The sequence below is a fragment of the Crassostrea angulata genome, chromosome 4 (assembly GCF_025612915.1).
Source record: "Crassostrea angulata isolate pt1a10 chromosome 4, ASM2561291v2, whole genome shotgun sequence".
Taxonomy (NCBI): Eukaryota; Metazoa; Mollusca; class Bivalvia; order Ostreida; family Ostreidae; genus Magallana; species Magallana angulata.
This window is the reverse complement of record NC_069114.1, coordinates 24,040,165-24,061,767: the sequence shown is the minus strand read 5'-3', so window position 1 is coordinate 24,061,767 and position 21,603 is coordinate 24,040,165. Positions and strand designations below refer to the sequence as shown.

Below are 21,603 nucleotides of genomic sequence, written 5' to 3'. Positions count from 1 at the left end.
ATTTCGTACATAAAATAATTCGAAATTGAAAAGCAAAAAAGTACAAAATGAAAATGTATATACGGTGGTTTATGTGCAATTAAAAGCTGAGTATAAGATACTATAGACCTTATATGAGCAATTCTGAGGTTTTTGAAACTAATGGCAGGTATTTATCCGAGATGTTCCGAAAACATTCGAAAGGAATCCGAATGGTTTATTGACATTAGTAACGATAGACGATTGTATTTCGGCTTAATTTCCCCCTATATACGCTAGATTTAGCGTGCAAGGGACAAGGATGGAGGCCCTTAGTCGCCGTGTTTTGGAGGGGCGCTTGGAAAACTTGCCCCCCGAGAAGAAAACGGACGTGGCAGTGTTCCTCAGCTCTACTTTTACAGGTGCTTGTCTATATGCATGTATATTATATAGAGTTCGATATTTCACCTACAAAAGTTATACTGGCTGGGAAACCTTATATTAGTAATTTTTGGTCTTTATCGAGTTTTTCATGCCATATGATTTTAATATTTACATATGCAATGAACTAAAAATTTAAACAAATTTTTAAATTTTAACGCATACATTATATACTATAACGTTATATATATGCGATAATGATTTGAAACCATGAACTATCGGATGATATAAATATCTTTTAGTTCAAACCAACTTGAAGAATGCATCTGTTCTCGTTCAGAATATGCACCAGTACTTAACACATCCTTTTACTTAAAATTATGTGTCAATGACGGTATATATATAGTATCATATTATGTCTAAATGGGTATGACCATTTGCAAAATAACTGGGATAGTTCGCCCGTTGCAATCAAATGTACATATACGTGGACGCTGCATAAGAGAATCATTATGACATTTATATTATTTTACTTTATTTAAATTCTGTATTAAAATACCCAAGTAATCTTGTTTTTACAATAGGAAAATTATTAATTTTGTTAAAATGAACGCGAAACATTAGTTAGAATTTTAAATCTTTTAAACTTCAGAACATTCGGGTCAAATATTTAAAAACATAAATTGATTGATTCAATTCAGGGTCATTCATTATGCTTATTTTAGTTCTAGGTTATTTTGGCTTATAACAAAATCGTTTACTATACTACTACTACTGGTACATGTAACTACTGCTTTGGCTGAATTTTCCCCCATTGTTCATTAATTTGAGCATTTAAAAATTCTTTTTAGCACAAGGAAACGAGTTTCGTTAGAGCCCATGCAGCCCCTGTAACAAATTCTGAATTACTGCTTTTACTTATCATCTACTGATCAATTATGTGGCATACTCAGGAGCAAATTCTCAAAGTAAATTTATGCATGCTAATAAATTTGTTCTCTTTAATCGATTGGTTGCTTACATTACTTCAACATACATGTAAGTAATACACGTAATTATAGATGTACGTTGGTATTTGTTGATTATTTGAGCTTTGTTGATTCCTGCTGTAGATTTGTCCGTAGAGAGAAATCACATCATGAATCAAGTGACACCTGTCCTAAATAAGTATTGCCTGCAGAACAAGCTTACATTCAGGGTAAGATAATCGTTCTATTTATAGCACAGGAAACTATTCACCCATAGTGGAGATTCCAGAACTAAGATCAATTTAATCAGGGTAACTTACTTTAAAAATATTCAAAATGAATGACATTAGCTGTTAATTTTGGTGATTCCACAATCATTTGAATGATGTGTAAATTGTGTTCTGTTTCTAGTTTATCGACATGAGGTGGGGGGTGCGGGACGAGGCGTCGGTGGACCACACTACAGAGGAAATTGTTCTGGACGCTCTCAGGATAGCAAAGGAGGACTCCAAGGGGCCGTTCTTTCTGGTTTGTTTTCAGAGATCAATTACTATTAAGCTTCACTCCCAATCTGGACAAATAAATACGTAAGAAATCTAAGAAAAACATAGAACACCCCCTTTAAATCACACATAAACATGGTTTACGATGTTTATGTGTACAAACGACAATTTTGCAGTGTTTAAACTATCCAACTTTTTTTTCAAGTTCAGCAGTTTTTTTTATTTGATTGTAAAATCTTTTTTATCTAGTCTAGTTCTAATTTTCTTTTAGAGAGGAGAAAGGTGAGATCGTGCTTTAATATCAGCAATAATATACTGTTACAAGTAGTCAGCATAATGCATGTCAGCGTATTACATGACAAATTTCAGTTAGAACCATTTTAACAAGAGCTTTGACTTTGGGTAGTTGTGTCAAACAACAATGTGACGTAGGCCTGTATATTTCAGTGTCGGCCACTCGGCCATGGCTCTCTGAAATCAACAAGATTTGTCTGGCTTTTGAGCTAAGACTACACAATCGGTGCATATTTCGCTTGAAACCGCGTCATTTTTAACTTGTTTTGACGCAAGAATTAGATAACTACGTCCTACTGAAAGTCCAAGGTTTTGCATAAATGGTTCTAACACAAATCACACATTATGATGGATCGACCAAAAAAAAAATAAATAAGCCCACTGTTTATAGCATGCAGTAGCATTACTCGCTAATCTACCATACTCAGTTTTTAAATCAGAACAGTTTTACATGATTAATCTTCGTATGAGATTATGCACAACGAAAATAAACCAACACACAAACAAACGAGCAAAAAGATCTAAACAGTTTTATTGACATTGTGCTATCCAACGGCACACGATTGCAAGAATGAGTACTTAGACTGGTGGGTACTGCAGTACTCGTATAGTGTAGCGCTTTTATTTTTTATTTGTTGTAAATTTTCATATCAATATATGGGATGTGTGGGGAACGTGGCTTGAATCCTATTGCGGCCTATGTTGGGGGGGGGGGGGGGAGTGGTAAACATGTTTTGGTTCAAATACCATTGTCGGGTCTTAATGCTGTGTTTATTTGGACATGTAACGCGCGGTATTCAATTAGTCTGCACGGCCTAATGTGTTATAAGCCGGACCAAAGATGTAAAAAAAATCAGCATTTAATGCTTAAAACGTACCTGGATCAATTTGACATATTCATTCCATTTTGTGCAAATATAAACTTAAACAATTTTGCAATCTTTACGTAACTAATATGCATCGCAAAGACAGCCTTGTTTGTCGTTTGTATTTGTGCTACTGTGATGTCTTTGAGCTCTTTAAAAGTGTGTTTGTAGTGTGTGACAGGAAACGGACATTTTGCCTTTAACTTTGTGTTAAAACTGCATGCGTGTCTATCTTCTTTGGGGGGGGGGGGGGGGGTTCCCGAGTCTTATTTTTTTTTTTATCAATTTATTACCATGTCACAAATACTTGAAAAATGACTCATATAGCCGAAACGTATAGTTTTTGCTATACAGATGTACATATATTTCAGTGTAAAAATTAAAGTTATATCCTAATTGTCCATTCTAAACCAAAGAGTTTCCATCCATTGGCCGGACTAAAAGTTTGTTATTTGAACAGAAATCTAAACTTGAACAATTGATTGAAGATCTGTTTTGTTTAATTAATATTTGCATTATGATAAATATTTGAAGCACAACCTTCAAATCAATAGATAAGTTGACACCAAATAGATTTGTATATGCATAAGATCTTGAACTTTAATCATAAACTGTATATGAGGAATTTTGTATAAACAATTAAACAAATATATAAAAAAAATAAACATGTTTGTTCGCAACCATTTATTACATTTCAGGATCCACCAAACATATTCAAGCAAGCCCTAAATGAGACAAGTTAAGTTATCATTTATGCAACTGCATAGTAGTTGCATGAAATGTACTTCACTTCTTGCTTTAAAATTAAAAAAAAATGGTGCTAGCTACAAAATACAAAGAGAAACTAACATATAAAAAACTAAGATTATAACTATCGTACATGCACATAAATTATATGATATGTTCTTTACGTTTTTTTTTACATGTAAAATTGTTTATTAATATAAATACAGACATTTACATATACGTGTATGTACATATACCGATCAAAATTCATCAACATATTTAATTTTCCACTGTTTATTGCAGTGCTTCCTTGGTGACAAGTACGGAAGTCGTTTGCTTCCACACTACATCGAGGCTAAAGAGTTCAAACTGCTACGTAGGATAGCCATGAGGCGCGGTTATGACGTCACGATTATGGATGAGTGGTTTGAGCGTGACGACAACGCTGAGCCGGCGGTGTACCGCCTGAGGTCTATCGATGAAATTTTCACTCACTACGACGATAATGAGCACGAGGACTTACAGAAAAAGGTATACCTTAAACTACGTGTCCTAGTATTCCATGTACAGAAAAAGGTATACCTTTTAAACTACATGTACTAGTATTCCATGTACAGAAAAAGGTATACCTTAAACAACGTGTACTAGTATTCCATGTACAGAAAAAAGGTATACCTTTTAAACTAAGTGTACTAGTATTCCATGTACAGAAAAAGGTATACCTTCAACTACGTGTACTAGTATTCAATGTGCAGAAAAAGGTGTACCTTTTTAACTACATGTTCTAATATTCCATGTACAGAAAACGGTATACCTTAAACTACGTGTACTAGTATTCCATGTACAGAAAAAAGTATACCTTTTAAACTAAGTGTACTAGTATTCCATGTACAGAAAAAGGTATACCTTAAACTACGTGTACTAGTATTCCATGTACAGAAAAAGGTATACTTTTAAACTACGTGTACTAGTATTCCATGTACAGAAAAAGGTATACCTTAAACTACGTGTACTAGTATTCCATGTACAGAAAAAGGTATACCTTAAACTATGTGTACCAGTATTCCATGTACAGAAAAAGGTATACCTTTTAAACTACGTGTACTAGTATTCCATGTACAGAAGAAGGTATACTTTAAACTACGTGTCCTAGTATTCCATTACAGAAAAAGGTATACCTTTTAAATTACGTGTACTAGTAATCCATGTACAGAAAAAGGTATACCTTTTAAACTACGTGTACTAGTATTCCATGTACAGAAAAAGGTATACCTTTTAAATTACGTGTACTAGTATTCCATGTACAGAAAAAGTATACCTTTTAAACTACGTGTACTAGTATTCCATGTACAGAAGAAGGTATACTTTAAACTACGTGTCCTAGTATTCCATGTACAGAAAAGGGTATACCTTTTAAACTACGTGTACTAGTATTCCATGTACAGAAAAAGGTATACCTTTTAAATTACGTGTACTAGTATTCCATGTACAGAAAAAGGTATACCTTTTAAATTACGTGTACTAGTATTCCATGTACAGAAAAAGGTATACCTTTTAAATTACGTGTACTAGTATTCCATGAACAGAAACAGGTATACCTTTTAAATTACGTGTACTAGTATTCCATGTACAGAAAAAGGTATACCTTTTAAATTACGTGTACTAGTATTCCATGTACAGAAAAAGGTATACCTTTTAAATTACGTGTACTAGTATTCCATGTACAGAAACAGGTATACCTTTTAAATTACGTGTACTAGTATTCCATGTACAGAAAAAGGTATACCTTAAACTATGTGTACTAGTATTCCATGTACAAAAAAAGGTATAACCCAAACTACATTTATTTCACGTACAGAAAAATTATACCTAAAACTACATTTATTTCACAAAAAAATTGATTATTGCTATAGGTTTCATTTTAACTTAAATATGACTAATTACACATCAAATAATTAACAAGAAGTGGTGATAAGACTTGAATCTTTTCCGATCTAGTAAATCTTTGTGATTTTGTTCTACATGTAGATGTTAAGTTATATCCTATATCCATAATGGATTTCATCAGCTCTGTATTTCCTTTTTAAAAAGTTATCAGAAGAACGCGTGTTTTGTGAGTCCTTTCAATTTAACTGCATTTGATATAAAATTGGTTTAAAATTTTACATTACTGCAGAATGAAAACTAAAGCTTTTCGAATTTCTATCAAGGATAAAGCCAAATGGAACCAGACACAAGGCAAACTTCAGACCATTTTAAGAGCGGCGTCAGACGAAGCTTACACGGACAGGCTTATTTCAAAGGAGTCACGTCATGTTTATTTCAAGTCAGGTACGCCATCTTTTCTCGATTTGCCATGATAGTTAGCCTTACGCTCTAGTTCTTCTAAAACCTAAACCTATCAGCGAAAAGAATTCCCATTCCATTATACTTCATTTGTTACATGATTAATTCTATTAATAGTAACAGAATCAGAAGTCGAACAAGGCGTCATCTACCAGGATCCAGTCAAGGACAAGGTCATTGTTTATTTCCGAAAGTTCCTGGATATTGATGTTCACGACAACATCGCTTGTAAGTGCGGCCCCGTAGAGGATGGCTCTATAAAAAGAAACTTGTGTTTTGTGTATGGATATGTAGAGTTTCAAAAAAAATTAGATAGAATATATGATATTTTATTTTACCTATCAATCATTTTCATTTATACAACTGTTATGTCTGCTCAAGTCAAAACAATGTTTGCATCTTTGGTAGTGGTCTCTCTCTCTCTCTCTCTCTCTCTCTCTCTCTCTCTCTCTCTCTCTCTCTCTCCTTATCATTATATAATTTATCATTTCAGAAAATAATAGACATACTTACTACCATAATTGTTGAAACAAATGTGAGATTGGTCTTTTACACTCCATTTGTTGACCATAATTGACCATATAAAGCATCAGTTGGCTTTTCGCTAGTTTAAAAACATTTATCAAAGCCGTAGTTGTTTGATGTTAGCTTTGCTTGTTTTATTTAATGAATTATGCATGATGATAGAGAAAATTTATGTAAATATATAATATATAGTTTCATTTTATTTATGCTAACTTCAAAGGGAGATTCACTGATTTAAAAGAAGGCAAAATTGATTCCGAAGCAGAGGAATTACGCGAGAGACTGAAGATTACTCGTGTTCAACCAATTCTGGGTCCAGCACAACTGACAAAATATCATTTAAACTGGACGTCAACTGGAATCGACGAAACAGATGAACAACACAAAAACTACATTGACGACTTAATAGAAAACATTATCAAAAAACTGAAAGATCAGGTAAACCAGTGTCTGAAAGATGATCACAAATTCTCTCCTTTGTTTCAAGAGGTACTGCATCACCTTCATTTATGCAAGAAAGAAACAGAGCTCTTTGTTGTAAGGAATGACATTTTGGAAAGCGTGAAGGAGAGGATGTTTTTGGTGTATGACACTGATAAGAAAGGCCTGGTGACGGAACCATTCAATGAGATTCAAAACAACGTCTTCTGGAAGAGCCAATACTTGGAGCTAGACGAAACTACGTTTAGCAAGAAAAGCCAGGAAATTAAGGCAGAGTATGAAAGGATCCAGGAATCTTTGGATCGCTTCGACTGCAAGTTTATACATAGTGGGTTTTTCGAGAACAACGATTGTGACCCCGACGTCAACATGAGAGAGTTATACACTCAGCTCCCAAAATTTAATTATTTCTCTCGCCCTGTCGTTTTATTTGGTTGCTCCGGTTCAGGAAAAACTGCAATGATGGCTCAGGTTGTTAAAGAGTCCCAAAACTGGTTTCCCAACTCGGTCAGCGTAGTTCGTTTTCTTGGAACCTCTCTACTCTCCTTCTCAATCAAAGACGTTCTCTTTTCGATTTGCGCGCAGATCCTAGCCGTCTATAAAATCAACATTCCTTCCTATATCGATTTGGAAAAAGATTACCAATTTCTTGTTCAGTTCTTTCAATCTTTACTTTGGAAAATCGACACAAAAGACCGTCCATTAGTCATCATTTTGGACTCCATTGACCAACTAAAGGATATGAACGACGCACACGCAATGCACTGGCTACCTGTACACCTTCCGCTAAATGTACATATTGTTATCTCTATGATTCCTTCCATACATTGTTGCCTGGAAAACATATTGTGTAAAATGCCGCACACTGAACAATATCTGGAAATTCCCGAAATGCCAGTGGATATCGCTAACGATATGATCACCATTCGTTTACGAGCACAGAACCGCCGTATAACAAAGATCCAGCGAAAATTCGTTTTGAGTAAATTTGAGAACTGCCCCCATCCTCTGTATCTTCGTATGATTCTGGACCAAGCCGCGACCTGGCGATCCACAACAGTAACGTCTGACCTTTCAGTTGGGGATGACATCACAATGGCCATAAATAAGTACTTTACAAGTCTTGAAAGAAAACATGGTGAAGTGACAACACAAAAAACTATGGGTAAATTTCATTTTTTCATGTAGAATATGACGCGCAATGCACTTTTGAAAGCCTTATTTTTTTTAATTTGATGAAGTATACAAAACTGGAGTTCAGTAGATAATAAGATTGAAGATGAACAGTATGGTCTTTCTTGTTAATATGTTCTCGAGTATCAATACAATTCCGAACTTTAATTTTTCGTCTAACTCTCCGTCCTATAATTTGTCTTATTGTAGCGTACCTGTCGGCGTCACGTGATGGGGTCAGCGTCACTGAGCTGGAGGACTTGCTGTCGCTCAGCGACGAGGTACTACAGGACACTTACATTTACCACCTCCCGCCAAACGACAAACACGTCAGAATCCCGCCCTCAATCATCGTTCAGATGATGACAGATATCCGTCCTTACATCATCGTCAGGAATGTCGGCCCATTGAAGATCCTCAGTTGGTTCCATCGTCAGTTTAGAGAGGTCAGTATTAGAACTTGTTTTGTTGCAAAATATATGGAGAGAGAGAGAGAGAGAGAGAGAGAGAGAGAGAGAGAGAGAGAATTTGTCGTTTAAATGTTAAAAGAGTTGATTTTGGCTATAGGTTTGTCACGCTCGCTACTTACAAGGGGAGACGATCATGTCCGTACACTGTCAACTGGCAGAATATTTCGAAGGAATCTGGTTTGAACGAGTTAAACCTCTAAGTCTGTACAAAGTCAAGAAGGGTGAATATCCCAACGCAGACAGAGGAATCCGTCCACAGATGATCAAGCATATGCATATGTACAACGAACGGAAGCTCTCCGAGTTACCATACCATCTCATCAAGTCACACCAATTTGAAAAATTCCGAAATTTGTGTGGAACAAATTTTGAATTCCTGCAGGGTATTGTGTGTGCTTTTTCAGTTTTTGAGGCCATTATGATGTTAAAACTCGCTCTTCAGACGATGGACTTTGCGGGAGAAATAGATTCGCCTCAGCTGTACCAGGATCTGGACAACGTTCACAAGATTTTGTTACTGAGTTCAGAAAACATTTCCAGAGACAGAAATAATCTAGCTGTAGAGGTATTTGAGACAGTCCCTTATACTTTCTTAGCAGATCATTTTAAAAATCTTTTATCTACATGATTCAAACGTGAATATCTGAGTAATATTTTTCTTCGTCCATTTAATGCAGATCATTTCTCACTTTGGTCCGAACTACTCCGGATCTGAATCCCTCGGGTCCCTGGTGAGAGCTGCCATGAGTTCACTGAGAGACTCCGAGACGCCGGCTTTGATTCCTTTAACTCGCATCGCTCCAGGTCCAGATAGCGTTTTAAAATTCTCCATAACAGCGGAAGTGTTTAGTAGAAACTCAGGTATACAATAGAAATTGGCCATTGTTTTGGGGTTTTTTTTTCTTATTTGTTTGCATTCTTTGTAGACTTTGTTCGGAAGGTCTTTAAAAAATAATAATTAATATAATAATAAAATAATTTTATGTTTCGTTTTTCATTTTTTATCACGCAGACGACTGGAATCGTCAGTACAAACACGTATTATGTGTGGACGAAACAAAGTCCGTGGTCAGATGCATTTATACCATAGGCGCTCAACGGTACCTGTACACCATCAGTCTGGAGAATTATGGGATAGTGAAATCCCGCAACGATGTTCACCTACAGGCGGAATCTGTTTTGATGGCTGGGGGTGATCGGTACGGTTTTTGTCGGGTTTATTTTTCAAACCCTTTTAGAAACTCATTATTTAAAGGATGAATAATCTATTCCTTAAAGACCGAGTTTTTTTACCGGTCGGTTTACCTCAGGTAACTTCAGGTGGGGAGTGATGAAAGAGGTGTGAAGCCCCGAGGGAAACGCGTTCGCTTGTGTATACTTAAACAATAAAATGCTTTCTTTGGTGATTCATTTAGGATATGAAGGTAGCGACATTGCAGGAAAAATACATAACCCGCGTTAATTTTTCCAGCAATGATCGCTACCTTCATAACCCGCATGAATCATCAAAGATTATATTAACATCTTTCTTTAACTAATTAATAAATTGATTATGAAAAGTTAGTAAAATTCGCTAAATTACTGTTAATGTACATAAGTACGTTAGCTAAAAGAAACAGCCAAATCGTCTCTTGTGAGACTTTGAGTCTGGCATCATCATGATTATTTCGTGCAGTCCGTGAGTTTACTTAGGTCGCTGTAGATTCAGACCAATCGATAAACAGGGCGTGTCAATTTCAGTTCTGTCACTTTCAGCCGCTGTAGATTTCGACCAATCGATAAATGGGGCGTGTAAATTTCAGTTTGACTGTTTCTATAGAGCTATGAATTGACTATATTTTTCCGTAAGAAAAAGAGGAAATTATACATGGTAGATGTAAATATATATCTATGTACACGGGGTAGTAAAGTACTCTCAACAAAGTTTTTCCAATGATCTAAAAAATATCGTATTTATTTGTACTCGTAAAAAAAATTGTCGATCGTTGAAATGAATAAAAATGCATGAAAAACCGCGTGCGAGATGGGAAAAATCTTCCGTTAGATTGAACATGTTTCTGACGGGATTTACTGAGAATATATCATGATGTTTTGTGCATTATAGGATCGTCACACCGTACTCAAATACTAATGCAAGGTTGCAACATACGCTTGTAAAACTTTCCAATTAGCGGCTAAATTAAAGTGCACAATAATTCTACCAGCTGCGCACGTACCAGAATTGTCTGTACTTGTTTCTCTTCCGGTGAAATTTCTCAAAGAAATGTGATAACTAACGATTCAAAATCGTGGATGCAATATTTGATTTCATGTAACTAAGTTTTATTCTCAATTATTCACAAACATCTATATTAAGGTAGCTCGCGGGTTTACCTGCTTGTGAGAAAACCTACCTTGAAAATTTGTCCACGTGATCCATAGGTTTCAGTGTTTTATTTTAAAAATTTATTTGAGATTCGTCTGCGTAGTAATAATGTTATCGTGATTCAAACACAGTGTTGCTGATAAAATCAAGCAATGCACTTTCAATGAAATATATATTAAAATGCATATCTTAGTCGAAAACCGCATTTTAAAACTATGCTCCAAACTTTTAAACGATCTAGACGAACTTAATTTTAATCAACACAATAACAGAGGAGATAATTTTGAATCAATTCATAAAAAAAAATCAATATGTGTTCTCGGCCAATTTTTCGCAAAACAACTTTAAAGATTTAAAAGATTTCACAAAATCCTATATTTTCGTCACGACGTTAGCCCGACGTCATCAATTTCTTTCGTTTGAGAACCAAAAATGAAAATGCGCTGGTTGACCAGACTAGCCGATTAACACATATTAGAACATGCAAATCCAATCAAAATTATAAGAAATGTTTTCGAATGCACAAATGCAATTAATGTAAGGTTGTGAAGAGAAGAAACTTGGCTACTTTTCTTTTCATGAAACTTAATCAGTCAAGCATGCATTCATTGCAAAAACAATTGCCGTACAACTATTGACATATTAATAAGTTTGTAATCGTATACGATAACTAGCTAAAGCCAAAATAATTTTAATAGTTAGATCGGTATTTGAAAATACAGAACGAGCGAAGTTAATGCATACGGTTCAATTTATTTTACAATGTACTTGTCTAAACATAAATCAGATTAAATAGTTCCAACAAACACTCATACCTTACAGGACTAAATGCGACAATGTATGTCACATCTTTAAATTTTTCGCACTTGATAATTATAAATATTTGTATAAAGTGCAATTAAGTTTTTTAAAATATTTCATTTTATGTTTTTAAGATCATTTGTTATTTCTAAAAGAAATGTATGAGTTTGCTATGACGGTCAACTCTGTACGCCGAATCCTATTGTGACGTCAGCAAACCCGCGAGCTACGTTAATAAACGACGTTTTATGGAAGCATGATCGGCGTCACGTGATTTTTACTATAGGTGATCAGCGCTTGGTGTGGTACCTAAACCAAGTACGAGTAATTCTTTTAAATTATATCTTTAAATATTTCTTCCGATTAGAGTGCTTATTATAGATGGCGATTTATCGTCACGGTATGAATCAAAAGAAAAAAAAAGTTAATCGCACCATAATTGCGAGCACTATATACATGTACGGTATACAAGGGAGGGGTAAACGAATGTCAATCATTTTCTAACATCCAATCTGGGGCCTCAATTTAGTTGATTGACTGGGGTACACTGACCAGGTAAATATGAAGGCGGTGCTTATTGTCTTGGTTACCGGTATCTATCAAGTTATAATAAATCTGTTTGTATAAATTATGCAGATCTTGGTAAATTAGTATATGTTTCATAACGCATAATATGTAAAATGTTGTTTTATAAATTAAAAATTGCATTTGGAAAATGAATATTTATCAAAAGTTAATTACTCTTGTTTTTGTTCAAAATAAGTAATAATTGACCACACACTATGAATGATATTGGTTTTGAAAACTAGCTACGACAAATAACAATAAATTTCTTTAAAGTCTACCGTACAAAAACTAAGATATGAAGCTGTTGTTGGGCAATCTATCCAAATGAGTAAAATCTAAAAAATGTTAGTATTTATTTACCAGTTGTTATACAACAGAAGGTTCCACGTAACAAACATGTACAAACAAATGATCTTAAAAAAGGCTCATGTTTATTTGTTTGGTACAGGTTCATCGTACTAGAGAATTCGGAATCTGTGGAACTGTACGAGGTGTCGTCCTGGAAGAAGATTCCACTGAAGTACAGCCCATTAGATTGTGTAGCTGTGTCTCACTCAGGACGAGTTCTGGCCTACTCCGCAGGTAGGAGTTTATTTGGGTGTATATCACATTGCAACATATAGCTGCCCATGATCAAGAATAGGATATAATTCAAAGAAATTGTAATACTAATATATAAATGCAATCATTAAACAAATTAAATGCAGAACATTAAATGCCAGCTTTTAAGACTACCAGTAAGAACATTAAATATAATGTTAGGATAATTAAAACAAGATATTAATTGTCATCAACACTGATGTAAAAAGTACAATTTTAAGTCGTAGCGTGAATTCCAGCAATCGTTTTTTAAACCACTGTTCTAAAATTTTTAGATTATCATTCAAACAATTTTATAGTTTTATCACAATTTGATGGGATGCTATCAATTTTCAGTTGTGGAATAAGGACTTATATGTTACATCATTTGAGGAATCATTTGCGTATTATGAGATGATCAAATTGGTCGGGACGTGATAAAATCCAGTAAACCCTGAATTACTTGATGACACATGTAGATTTGATCACACCCTGACCGTAATAATCACGTCATAATATTCAAAGAATGAATCCTTATTGGTTGTCAGCAATTGTAGGATTAAATCTTAAATCGTTGGCCCTTAACCGTTTTTCATTTTGTATGATTACTTCTGGAGTAGTGTGCAAGCCCTGATTACGTCGATCTCAACAGTACGTCATTTGCGTCTTCGATGAAATTTAATGAAATATACTTTACTGATTTGATTTGTATTGTGATCACAGACAAAGACGTTGGAAAATGTAAATAATGGCAAATGGTATTTTTTTGGAAACTGTTCATGCTATTAGCTACATAGAAAGATATATCGATTGAAAAAAAAAACATGGCCGAACTCAGACCAGTGGGTACCCAAGCATGTAAAGATGATTTTGAAGATTGAATAAAAATATACATTAAACTTTCATTATTAAGTAACTCTTTGGGCTAATGTTTACTTATTAGCTCCCCCTTTAGGTTAACAGAAACACTTGACACTAAATCACCAATGGGCAGATATTTTTCAAACAGTGCTGCTACAAAAATAAATCTCTAGCTTGTTTCTCGACTTTAATCTTACATGTATATGTTAAATTTTCATTTTATATTTCCTTTTCAGTTTTGTTTGCCAAGGTGGTAGTGTGTCAGATTGGAGACCCCGATTCCGAACCAAAAGAACTGTTCAGACTTGATTTAGAAAACGTTATATCGCTGATGATTTCCTACGATGACCAGATTCTGGTAGTCTTTGACAGTGAAGAAAAATTAACCACATATGACATCGCTACAGCAAAAGCCCTATATACCAAGGAAATCAAAAAGGACGAGAGTCAGTTCCGACCCAAACAACACCACAGCGTGGTGAAAGAAAAGCTTGGCAGGTGTGTTAAACTTACAAGAAATAATACTTTGATACGTTTGGATCCCTCTACTGTGACCGTGTGTTCGAGTGATCTCCGGACAGGGGAACATCTACACACTCTACGTGCCTCCGAGTCTGGATCAGGGGACCTTATTGCCCTACACGCGTCAGAGAAGCTAGTAGCCACTGTTGACAGGAACAAGTGGGGTTACTTAAATGTATGGCGTGTGTGGAACCTGCAGACAGGGGAACTTGTGTCGTCTCCTGACAATGTCATGGAACCTCAGACCTCCGGAGACTTTAAAACCTCGATCGTCAGTATGCTGCTTTTTGGTAGTGAGACCCTCTTCTTGGCCACAATAGAGCGCCAAAACTGCTCTGCAGTTAAAATATCATACTTAGGAACAGAAACATCCCTCCTCCCAGAGGCTACACCCTATTGCAATCTCATTGGGCACAATGGAACGATTCTTGAGATGTGTTTGGCCTATGGAGATTCTTCATTAGTTACCGTAGCAAATGACAACACAATAAAAGTATGGGACTTCCATAGGCTAGCAGTTCAATTCCAAGAAAAGTTTGGCAATAACCCTGACCTAGAGCGAGTGAGATGCCATTTTGAGGACCAACTCTTGACAGAATCTAAAACAACTATATTCGACATCAGCAGGTAAGTTTTGCTTTAAGGTATTCAATGTATAATGAAGGATATTGAACAATTTTGAATAGTTTAAAACCAGTTAAATATGTACTGCTAAAAAACAATGAAAGTGAAATGAACCAAATTCACATGACTGACATCATATAAGAAGCCGGTCATTTTGCACCTTAAAATTTTTTAAAAGAGTTATCTCCCCTTGTTGAAAAAAAGAAAATTTTAATTTCGTCAGAATATCTGCGGTAAATGATTCATTTTAATTCATATTTTAATAAAGAGAATGTTTATGCATGTATTAACCAAGAGAGTTTTACAAATTTTAAGTTACTTTTTACAATATCGCATTAAAACATACGTTGCCCATAGACTTCAATACAAAATTCAAGGTGTAATTAATATTTTGAAAATTCCTTTGGTGGAGTATTTTCATTTGATAAACACCTTCAAAATGATACCATGATTAGGAATATCGGACCATTCATTTCTTAGGTGCAAAATGTGGTCATTATACATCGAATACCTTAACTGTAAATTGAATAGCTTAAAGACTCGGATGAAGAAAAAAAATGTTATCGAGATTATTCTATTTTTTTTAATGTCAAATATTAATTTTTGACATACACAGAGAAAGAAAACGAGATCACTGGCAGTGTATAAATTTTATATTTTTAGGAACAATAAGAAAGCATTCATAGCTACCGACATTGGACAGCTGATCATTCATGACATTGAAAACAATACCATCGAATATTCTCAAAAAACGAAGGACGAGCCAGTGGAGTTTCTGCTTGTATCATCGTTTGGTCAGCTAGTTGTCATGGCAACATTAAATGGCAACATCACCGTCCTGTCTGCGGATGACAGTAGGCATTATTTCTCTCTCCAACCGCGAAAATTGATTTGATGATACTGTTACTATTTACAAGTTTACCTTGTGCTTCTGTGCATTACAGATGAGGTCAAACACAGATTCAAACATTCTCAGGAGATCGTGAATTGTATGGCTGAAGAGAACAATATTTTGGTGGTGGGAACCAGTGGCATGGCTGCCAAGGGCTCTGTATGGGATATTACATCAGGTATAAGTTGTCCATTTTCTTGTCGACGTCATTTTGAAAATCGTCTCATATATCCCAAATGCTTGTAATTTTTGTGTTTAAACCGAAAACATATAGATGTAAATACTAGTACCCTCTTGAATTATTCAATCTGGAAAGTGTCCGCTACCAATCAAAATTTCATAACTCTGTCATCGCTTTTGACAATATGTTAAGTTATGATAATGAATCTGAAAAGAATTCAGAAATAAGATTTTGAAATGAATGGGTATAGCTGAAAAATAAAACGACAAGTTAATAAATTAATGATAATACATTAAGTGGTCTTAAAAAGCAATAAATCCTGACATGTCAACAGTATAAAAAAAACGATGCCATTACTAGTTTTAAGAATACCTTTGGTGGCCGTGATTTTCACTGAACACATCTTATTGTAGGAACCCTCCTGAAGGAGTTTGATCTCCTCTACTCTCTGTCTGTTGTTGCCCTCACCTCTGCTGGCGATAAAGTAAGAATTATATTTCATGCAAATTCTGTTTCTTGTTCATGCTCTTTTCGTCTATCAGTCTATTGATATCATTTCAAATTCAATACAGCTTTAATATAAGTATCTAATATAAATTTTAGATCGTGACATCGTTGTTCGAGTATCCTCTGGTTTTATCGATTACCACTGACAACAACTCTATGGACATGACCCAAGTAGACACAGCAATGACGGCTGCGTCCTGTGTTGCTATTGACAACAGTGACAGTTTGGCACTGATTGGCTCGACCGATGGCCAGATTAGAGTTATTGATTTGGATGGTAAATACAAATTCAGACTAGGTCAAATCTCTTCAGTGATGACGGCAGTTTTCACTCCTAATGGGAAAAGAGTTGTTTCAGCTGGATATAAGAATATCTTTGTCTGGGATCTTGACCAAGAGAGGCTACTTTACAGGGTCAAGAAGCACACCAACTTTATATCGAAAATTCTGTTTGATGAGACAGGGAAAATCATGGTGACCGCATCATGGGACAAAAATATTGCCGTCTGGGATGTTCCGTCAGGAATGTCTATCGCCACCTATTACGGACACTACAAACTGAATGAAGTGAAGATAACTTGTGATGGCGGAAAAGTGATCTTTATTCCTGATGTTGTGAATCACATCGGTATACTGGAGCCCAACAAAATGCTACAGCACATGATGAAAGGGGACAGAACTGTGGTACGGGACTCTATGTTAAAGGCCCAAGCATTGTCTTTCTCCGGTCAGAAAATCACTCAACTGACCAGCCAAGCTTGTACCATATTATGAAGAAAATCCTAACTATACCTTTGTATGATACAGTGGGAATATTTGGTATCAAGTCATGTCAAGTTTACTTCTGGGAAACAAGATTGAATTCCAATGTACTAGTATATTACATGTGTACTGTTTTAATACGTATTGGTTATTGCAGCTAACTTGTTTTGAGATACTCACGTTCATCCACTTTATACCCAACTTTACCATGATACATTGACAAACATTTCCTGTATGTACTAAAGTCAATCCTACACGCTTATAATGACAACATTACGTGCTTTTATGCATTATGCATCTGTACGTAATTTCTGATATAGTTGGCTACCAAGCAGTTATATTTTAATGCTTTACACTGGTTTGCGAAAACTCAGTAAGCATTTAAAGTGACATTGTTGTGGGATATATAATCTTCATCAGCAAACGAAATATTGCTAGTTTTATACAACATCCTGTAATCATACGTTAGAATCTCAAAGTAGCATAATACTCAAAGTGTATATATTAAGACACAATTTAGACTCGGGCAGTGGAGCAGTGTACATTAAAGAGATTGCTGATTTGTCTCAAGTATTGTTTATTCTTTTTAACAGTTTAATATTAAACTTGCAAGTGTCTAGTTTTTTGTTTTTTTTTTTTTTTTTTTTAATTTAAATATTTTATTGTCCCAGACAACTTAAACATTTATTTGATGTCAGGGTTGGGAGGCCCTGAAGTCATCAAATTTACAATATTATTGTGAAAAAAGCTGTACATAGGACATTTTTTGCATATACACACACATTCATCCAGTGTTTATGGTTGTGTACACAGAGTAACTATATATACTAAGATTGTTCAAATTTAAAAATAAGAAAAAAAGAAAGCGGAAGTTGGAAAAAATAGAGTATCCCAAGTGTAAATTAAAACAGAGGACACTTATTGAAGGGAAGAGAAAATATCCCATCGTTTATAAAAATTGTCTTCATTGTTATTTTTTTTATACATATAATGTTCTAAATTTCTATAATACAGTATTTCTCTCTTTAAGCCTTCGAAAGACGGTAACATTTTGTTATTTCTTTTCTTATAAATATGGCGTTTTACTAAGATTATCAAAAGATTGATTATATTTTTGTGCTTTGACAGTTTACCAAACAAAATATCAACAATATTGGCATCAATCATCATATTAGTTTGATCATTAATCCACTCAAAAAAAGAATTCCATAGTTCTTCAACATAAGTACACTCCCAGAATATATGTGATTTCTGTGATAAATTTGATGTACTGATTCCATTTACAACCTATTATGGTATTGTCAACAACATTAAAATGTTAAAACTGCCCTACGACGTAAATACAATTATGTTCAACAATCCATATTATCCAGTTTTCTTAAAGCCAATTCTCAAAAACATAAAGGGTTCAAAAGAGATATATGATATAATCACAGCTACATCCTGGGAAAAACCAAAATATGAAACTAAATGGGAAAATGAACTTAACCTTGATGTAGACAGATTTTGGTGGAAATTACATAACCGTGCAATTTTTAAGATATCCACAGATGTACAAATTCAATGGTTTCAATACAGAATTGTTCACAGAATTTTAACTACAAATGTATTTTTGAAAAGAATTGGAATTGTGCAATCTGATTTATGCTCTTTTAGTGTCTAGTTTTTTGTTTGTTTTGTTTTGCTTTCATTTTTTGGGGAATTTTAAAAATGGTTCATAAACTGTATAATTATTAAAATTCATTTTTGGACCTGTACATGCTAGTACATGTATGTATTGATCTCATTGGAAATTAGATAAGATAAAATTGTTCTTTTGTATACGATCAATTAAAACGTGTTCGATTTAATCACATAATCTAAAACCCCTAAAGAATTAAAGAGGACAAGGCAACCTTAAAAAAATGGTTTTAAGGATGAAAATATAGTATGGTAACAGTTTACCAGTAGTTATATAGCATTGCTACCAGTGGCGTATTTAAGAAGGGGGAGGGGGGTCACCCGATGTGCCTCCCTAACATTGTCAAAATAAAGTTAAATCATACTCCTGGCAAAGAAAATGTACAAGTTGCGAGTCTTAACTAATTGTATCAACTTTTTGGAAACTCGTGAGATTTCTCTACGTTAGATTTATTTCAACGCAGCAGTGTGAAGAAAACCCATTGATTCAATGGTTTAACGTATATAGAAAGCCCCTTCTTAGGTTCAAATGAGACCAGTCACCCACTTTTTAGTGTAATTGGTAATGCTAGCTTGTGTTTTTAACTACTCTTCCATGTTTATTATTATACAAGCTGGCATCGTTATCTTTTTTCAACTTCGTTAGCATCGTTCCATTCAACTAGATTTTTGAAACTGATTAATTAACAGCCATTCGTAAAAAATGAAATGTTTGAATTCTTATATTTCTTTAATGCAGGTGGTTTTGATGGGATTTCTGTAGGTCGTAAATCTACAAACCTTTAAAAAAATAAATATTTTAGTACTTTAAAGAACAATAACGAGAAGAAAATAAACTAATAGTTTTCACTAGTTAAAATTATGGCGGACACAATTTCTTTTTGGATAAATAGAAAATACTAGATTAAACAAAAACACAAATAAAAAAACCAAAAACAAACAAACACAAAACAAAAATAATACAAAGAATAATTTTGTTTCCTTTTGCATAAAAGTGTTTCCTTAATAAGAAATTCATACAGTTTGTAGGATTTTTATTCGTTCTGTGTATTCAATATTATAACTAAAGAACACATTTTAAGTTAATTCATATTATTCGATATAGCATGAATGATTACTATAAAATATTTTAAGGTTTTTAGTGTAATTCATATAAAATTACCTTTAAGTTTAAAGCAGATTCTACTTTGATTTATTCCATTTTTAAGGTAGTCCTATACTTGGCACTAAATGGGCCTAACCATTAAAAGCTTAGCTTTAAATGATAGATATATACATTCTGGCAATACATATACAAAAGAAAATATGTATGTTTACATGCTAGTTTGTTTGTTATCACCTCTCGCCCCTTGCGAAAATTACTGACAATGATAACATTTGCTAGACGTCCTTTTTCCCTAAAAATCTATACTTATAAAGTAAGACATTTTGCAAATAAACTACAAAATGCATGCACCAGAATAACTGGTTACACCTTTGGTATTTCAACACGTGTGAGATGATATCCGTAAGCTATAATTGAATTTTAAAAGATTATTTTCATTTTCGATAACAAGCAAATATTTTCGTTCTTTACATTATCATTAAATATCATTTTTATCGCAAGCATATTTTAATATGCAAACTACCGCTGACTTGGATCCGCCAAAGTGGGTCCACCACCATTTTTGCTATTTCGGGCTTTTTATTTCTTTTTTTCAAAAATGGAAGTAAGTTTTTAGTTTATTTCTCCATAATTCATCATATCACACGTGTTGAAATACCAAAGGTATAAGCAGTTACTCTTGGGCAAGTGTTTCTTAGTTTATTGGCAAATCGCTTAAAATTGTCTTAATTTATAAGTATAGGTTTTGTTCTGTATGTAATGGATATATGCTGAAAACAGTTCTGTATGAAGAAATATCGGAGAGTTAAATGATTGTTTGTATAGCAACACAGGTACTAACAATTTATTTAAACAATAAAATGCTTTCTTGGTGAGTCGAGTTGAACATATTTTATTTAAGGAATGAATTTAATTTCTACCTATGTTATACGATATAACATAACTTGGGGCAATTTACGCTTTATAAACCGCGCAGCGGTTTATAAAAAAGCGTAAACTGTTCCAAGTTATGTTATATCGTATAACATAGGTAGAAATTAAATTTATTCCTTATAATTTAATTTTCTACTATTCAAATCAGATAATAAGGCCCATTAATTAGTTGAAATATGTTAATTTGTACAAAGTTTAAACGTAACGTCAAGCGGATTAATACGTTTCGCACGCGCGTCGTATTGTGACGTAGGCAAGTTATGTTATACGATATATATGAATTTGTTAAATTAATGACTAATGATGCCAAAAGGCCACAAGTTCCAAAACCTTGGAGAGTCCTCTTCTTGTTGTACATAATATATTACAGTGCCATACAATGCCTACATTTCAACAGCATACTCTAGTTGTGGTTTTTTAATGATACATGTACATATATTTGTGCCAAAATATCTCTGAATACAGTAAATTTAAGTTTTTTAAGTTTTTTAAAAGCTTTTTTAACAATGATGTCTATGTGATTAGACAAAACTTAAATTTGAAGATAACAATACCCCCAGATGCTTGTGTTTA

The 21,603-nt window shown here is 34.2% G+C and overlaps 1 protein-coding gene across 2 annotated transcripts; it reads left to right on the top strand.

Moving 5' to 3' along the window:
* The first annotated feature begins 170 nt into the window (after positions 1 to 170).
* LOC128181173 (NACHT domain- and WD repeat-containing protein 1-like) lies at positions 171 to 17,935 on the top strand. Of its 2 annotated transcripts, XM_052849473.1 has the most exons (17): positions 171 to 380; positions 1,452 to 1,537; positions 1,719 to 1,835; positions 4,000 to 4,227; positions 5,907 to 6,027; positions 6,160 to 6,270; positions 6,788 to 8,173; positions 8,392 to 8,627; positions 8,749 to 9,216; positions 9,329 to 9,512; positions 9,664 to 9,850; positions 12,833 to 12,966; positions 14,061 to 14,973; positions 15,634 to 15,824; positions 15,915 to 16,040; positions 16,457 to 16,527; positions 16,647 to 17,935. In XM_052849473.1, exons 1-17 carry the CDS (start codon positions 281 to 283, stop codon positions 17,322 to 17,324), a joined length of 5,337 nt encoding a protein of 1,778 aa, XP_052705433.1. In that variant the 5' UTR covers positions 171 to 280; the 3' UTR covers positions 17,325 to 17,935. The 2 variants fall into 2 exon arrangements, with proteins under 2 accessions (XP_052705433.1, XP_052705434.1); XM_052849474.1 differs by lacking the exons at positions 171 to 380; positions 1,452 to 1,537 and adding an exon at positions 3,669 to 3,708 and having other exon boundaries at positions 1,769 to 1,835.
* Positions 17,936 to 21,603: the final 3,668 nt, after the last annotated feature.

Excerpts from the sequence above, each read along its gene's own strand:
- LOC128181173 (XM_052849473.1), top strand. The coding sequence starts at position 281 with ATGGAGGCCCTTAGTCGCCGTGTTTTGGAGGGGCGCTTGGAAAACTTG. Across the intron at positions 9,513-9,663 it reads AGTGTTTAGTAGAAACTCAG|ACGACTGGAATCGTCAGTAC; the intron begins GTATACAATAGA and ends TTTATCACGCAG. Across the intron at positions 15,825-15,914 it reads CGTCCTGTCTGCGGATGACA|ATGAGGTCAAACACAGATTC; the intron begins GTAGGCATTATT and ends TGTGCATTACAG.